The 5299-nt window shown below is 36.0% G+C and overlaps 1 protein-coding gene across 3 annotated transcripts in view; it reads right to left on the bottom strand.

Moving 5' to 3' along the window:
* The window catches only part of Plxdc2 (plexin domain containing 2), a 385031-nt gene that overhangs the window by 188290 nt on the left and 191442 nt on the right, over positions 1-5299 (bottom strand). For all 3 annotated transcript variants that reach the window (XM_021192904.2, XM_021192901.2, XM_029536023.1), the window contains one exon: positions 1292-1438. In XM_021192904.2, coding sequence (XP_021048563.1) covers positions 1292-1438 — 147 coding nt within the window. The remainder of the gene's footprint in view (positions 1-1291; positions 1439-5299) is intronic.

The following is a 5299-nucleotide window of genomic DNA, read 5'->3' as shown; positions in this document are numbered from 1 at the left end:
CGTGCGAGTGTGTGTGTGCGAGTGTGTGTGTGTGTGCGAGTGTGTGTGTGCGAGTGTGTGTGTGTGTATGTGTGTGTGTGAGTGTGTGTGTGTGCGCGCGAGTGTGTGTGTGTGTGCGAGTGTGTGCGTGTGTGTGTGAGTGTGTGTGGTGTGTGTGTGTGAGTGTATGTGTGTGTGTGTGAGTGTGTGTATGTGCGAGTATGTGTGTGTGTGAGTGTGTGTGAGTATGAGTTTGTATGTGTATCTAGATGTGTGTTTGCACATCTGTTCATGTGTGCCTCTGTGTATGCATGCCTCTGTATGTGTATGCCCAAGTTTTTATTTGTGTATGTGTGTTTTATGTGTTCCTATGTAAATTTTATGTTTGTCATTGTGTGTATATGTACCTATATTCATGTATGCCTGTGTGTATCCATTTCTGTGTATTCATTTGTGTGTGCTCAAGTGTTTGGGTTTTGTGTGCTTAACTTGTGTTCATGTGCTTGTATGTTCATGTATGCTTATGTATATTTGTGTGTGTATTTGTAGCTCTCTCTCTCTCTCTCTCTCTCTCTCTCTCTCTTTGTGTGTGTGTGTGTGTGTGTATGTGTGTGTGTGAGTGAGATGCATATGGGGGCAGGGTATTCCACAGTATGGATGTGGAGGTCAATGTCATTTCAATAATGTCTGAATTGTTATGCTATTTTGAAGACCAAAAGAGCCAATTCATTTAAGCATCTAGCCTGGTACAAAAACTCAGTTATCAATGACAATTTCACATACACAAGTATAGTGTGAATATATTCACACCAAAAGAACTTGAGTAGTGACAAAACAGTGCCTTAAAATAAATTATTTGCTTCTAGAAAGGCAATTGGTAAATAATGATGCCAGGATATCAATTTGATGCCTCAGTATTATATGCTCCCCTTTATATTCAGGTTCTTCACTCAAGCCTGTAACTTGGTCAGCACATATTGTCAGAAGTATAAATGTACCTTGTCATTTTTTTCTGACATGAGAATCAATAAAATCTATTATGGGATAGTATTTAAGTACAAGCAGGTTTTAAAGTATTGTATAAGTGGAAAATAATCCAATATAAACCACTTCTCGGGAAAAATATGTAACTTATCAGACACAGTATGGCTGAAATAATGAGCTAATCAAAACAGTTCTCTTGATTTCCTTAGTATGTTACATATAGCTGTAGATGACAATCACAGAACTGAGTATGTGGAAGGTAATCACATATTTACTGTGTGCTTTTCTCACAGTGGAGAAAAGAACTATGAAATATCAGAGCACTTACTGCAGCTTGCCGATGAGTGTTGGAAAGTATCCCGTGAATCTTCACTTTGTCTTTTTCCATTTGGTCTATGTTCACCCACAGATCCCGGCTGGCAGAATCCGCTGGACCATATATCCGAGAAATGTAGTAATTGTGATCCGTATCCTCCTGCATTGGTGGACAAAGAGGAGCATTAACAGAAGGAAAGTTTCTCCTACTTTTACTTTCTTAAATAATTCTTCTATGACAAAGGTAGTAGTGGCCTTCACACTGGCAAACGACTCAAGTAGACTCAGCACAGTGAGTTAAAATGAAATTATACATGTAACCTAAGTCATGCTCTTTAGAAGAAACATTTAGATATAAAAAACTTAGAAGCAAATTACAACTTTGTACACAATATGTTTTTCTTTTTTATCATATTAATCATAGAGAAGTAATTGATAATAAGACAAAAAATCCTTGATTTAGTAATATTTACCGAGGATCTACACTATATATTATAGTTAGTGGCAAAAAATTCATTCATTCTTTAAAAAAAATATATTGGGGGCATGCAATAGTGAATGGTCCTATAAATTCAGATAATTACTTAATTTGGATTATTAAAATCTACTTCTATATGAATTCTCCATATGGGTCTCACTATAGTTCTCTTTACAGAGTCTTTATTTATGTTTCAGGCTCAATGGGGAAAATGGATGCTTTAAAATCATATGACACTTGGATAATACAGATCACATACATATATTAGCCAAAAAAAAAATGCAATGATGCCTATAAAGGACATGAGGATGGCTCCTCTATTGTAAGCACTTGACATTCAAATATGATGATCTGTGTTTTGGTGCCAATCAACCAAATAAAAGCCAGACATGCCACAATGTATCATTAAAAATATTTCACTTTTACTGATATGTATTTTTATGCATTTTATATGCATTTTTGTCTGACATGTAGTCAGAAAAGAATTCTTTGATATCCTGGTATCTAGAGTCAAAGACAGTTGTGACATATCTGAGTGGAGTGTTAGTAACCCAACTAGGGATCTCTGGAAGAACCACTGAGCCATCTCTCCAGCCCCAAAGAGTTTATTCAGCACTATGAGAAATGGGGTGGGAAAATGTAAATCACTGGAACTCATTGAACAACTATCCTTCCAACTTGTGAACTGTATACTCAGTGTGTGACTCTGACTCATAATAAGATGTTAAATTATAGGGAAAGTCAGCCAATATCAACCTCTGGCCTCTGCATGTATTATACAGACACCTATCCAATGTTCTCAAATGTACACATGCCCTAGAAATATGTACAACTACATACAAACACATACAAATGCAATACTGTTTATCAAGTTGAGGTGTCACAAAATAAAAGACATCAGAGAACATTCAAGTAAATATGAGAAAAAAAAGTAACTGAGAAGATTGTCTAGAATTTGGGTAAAACAAGTTCAGGAAATAAATTTTGTCTAACACATTTATTATCAAAGTGTTATGGTAATAAAATTGAAGAATCAAGTCATTCAGTCCAAAGCTGAATCTAATGTAGTCTTCACAGCTCACCAGGTAGATGTGGACAGAAACTGATTATGGAAAGCATGATGTTTAAGTCTAATATGTAATCAAAGAGATTTTGAATCATCCATAAAAGAAATATTAAAGTTCAACATGAAAATTCTGAGGAAGAATGTTAATCACAGGTTGAGTTTTTTAAAGTTTGTAGTTTAATAAACTCATTTAATAAAGTTCTAATTACTTTTGGGGTTTGGGGCAAATTCCTCTGTGTGTCCTCATTGGAGAACTGTCTGAAAAGCAAAAAAGAAGAGAGGAGACCCAAAGGATGTGGAAATGATACACCCTGAAGTTGGGAGTATGGGTATCCTTGTGAGTTCCCCAGTCTTCCAAACACAGCTTCATAAGAAGACTCATGAGGAGCAAAGCATTGTGTCATGTCTCCCAGTGTCTGCTCCATCTCCCACATGCCACCCTCCCACCTGGATTTCCTCATTAAAGGAAGAACCAGCCATTGCTCATGTTGCTCTTTCTACCTGTCACAAAGTGCAGTAGGCATGGGAACATAATTTCCAAGGTGGACCATTGAAAAGGCACTTAGGGGTTCAGAGGACATACGTTTGTTCTGCTTGCTGGGAGGTCTACATGTGAGATTTGATATTGCTGCCATTTTGGCAGCATGATCAGACTGCTGGAAATACAGGTAACACAGAGAAAAGGGAGAAATGGCAATGCATAACATGCCAAAAAGCATCATCAGGTCAAAACAGCAAAGAGTAATAATTTATTTATTTTTAATGAGTATTAGAAAAAGGTGGCTTTGGAGAAAACACCCAATAAGTGTTAGTGTTGCAAGTTACTTTTTTTTTTTTTTTTTTTTTTTAGAATTCAGTAGCATTAAAATCCAGAATCCTTAGGCATACTGTGTATCTGATTTAACCATGTGGTAGAAATAGCATAGAATTATTAGTGCATAAGGTTTCACCAATTAAGAGTAGAGTTTGCTATAAAGATAACTAATACCTAATTTCTTTAATTATTAAAACAAATAATCTGTACATTGTAATAAGTAGCATTGTAACAAGAGAAGAAATTATCTGCAAATTATGCACAACTTTGCGATATATATATATATATATATATATATATATATATATATATATATATATATATAATTTCTGTGACTTTGTGGAACCATTCCTTCGATTTTCAGTGAAGTCTATCTTAAAAAATGATATCATGTCTGGAAAGCACTCAAGTTAAGCTAAAGACTTGCTACTGACTTATATAGCTAAGCATGCCAAGTTGTCATGGCAACTTTTGTTCAAAGATGAAAGCAATTTATTGTTTACCTAAGCATGTAGGCTCACAAGTTGTTAAATCCCAGGGAGGTGTTTGTTTCAGACATTCAGGAAAGCTATAAAATAGATGTCTCAAAAATTTGACATTTTAGCACCAGTAAATTATTCAAACTACATTTTGTCATTTCCTTAGGCATAATGATACTTAAAGAATTACCAAAGGTCACTCTGGGCACAAAGGGTTTTATTTTCTCTTCTAAATCAAACTGTTTCTAACACAAGAGACGATAAAACAATGTGCTAGTGTGATATGCCTACTTGCCAATTCATTTAGGAAACCAACTGTTACTGAAAGTAGATGGCTCAGTGGGTGACTCTAAATACTATAAACTCAGGTTGTCACAAAAGCCTGCAAATGTACAACTGTAGGAAAACATAGGACATCTTTCAAAAACCTCAGAGGACAAGTCATCATAGCCACAGGCAGGCATCCTGCAAGAACCAGTCTACACCATCCGCACTCAGCAACCTCTTCTGCCAGGGCTGTTGAGAAAAATAACTGTAGTACAGATGCTTCGACCAAGCCATAGCATTTGAACTTCAAGTTCATTTCGTTGAGAACTACAAAAAACTGAGAACTTATGGTATGGGCATCCATGTGCTAATAATTTCATACATCTGAATATATTAAACATACTCAAGGTTCTCAAGCACAGTCATAAGCTATGACTACCACAAAAAGATTAGTTTATAAAAAGTGTGATATTAATGCTCTTTACAGATGTGGAGGTTTATTTCATTCTTGTAAAAATGCTTTGGCAAGGCATTAGTATTTATTTAAACATAAAGGTATTTGAAATATCGAGTGTGTAAATCAGACATTCCAGACAAAAAGAGAATGTGATCTAAATGAATGTGCTATACTAGGAAAGTAAAGGGCACAATGCAATAACAAAACTGAAGAAAGAGCAAAGGGAGAGTGAGTACTGGAAGATGAACTTGGGGGAAAATGTGACTGTATTTGCCCTCTGCCCACCCAGCCTCCAGAAATACACAACACAAAATAGAAAACACAACCAGGTAACATGTCTGGGATAGATGTTGTGGTAACCAGGCAACATGTCTGGGATAGATGCTGTGGTAACCAGGTAACATGTCTGGGATAGATGCTGTGGTAACCAGGTAACATGTCTGGGATAGATGCTGTGGTA

The sequence above is a fragment of the Mus pahari genome, chromosome 3 (genome assembly GCF_900095145.1).
Source record: "Mus pahari chromosome 3, PAHARI_EIJ_v1.1, whole genome shotgun sequence".
NCBI lineage: Eukaryota > Metazoa > Chordata > Mammalia > Rodentia > Muridae > Mus > Mus pahari.
This window is presented reverse-complemented; position numbering and strand designations above follow the sequence as displayed.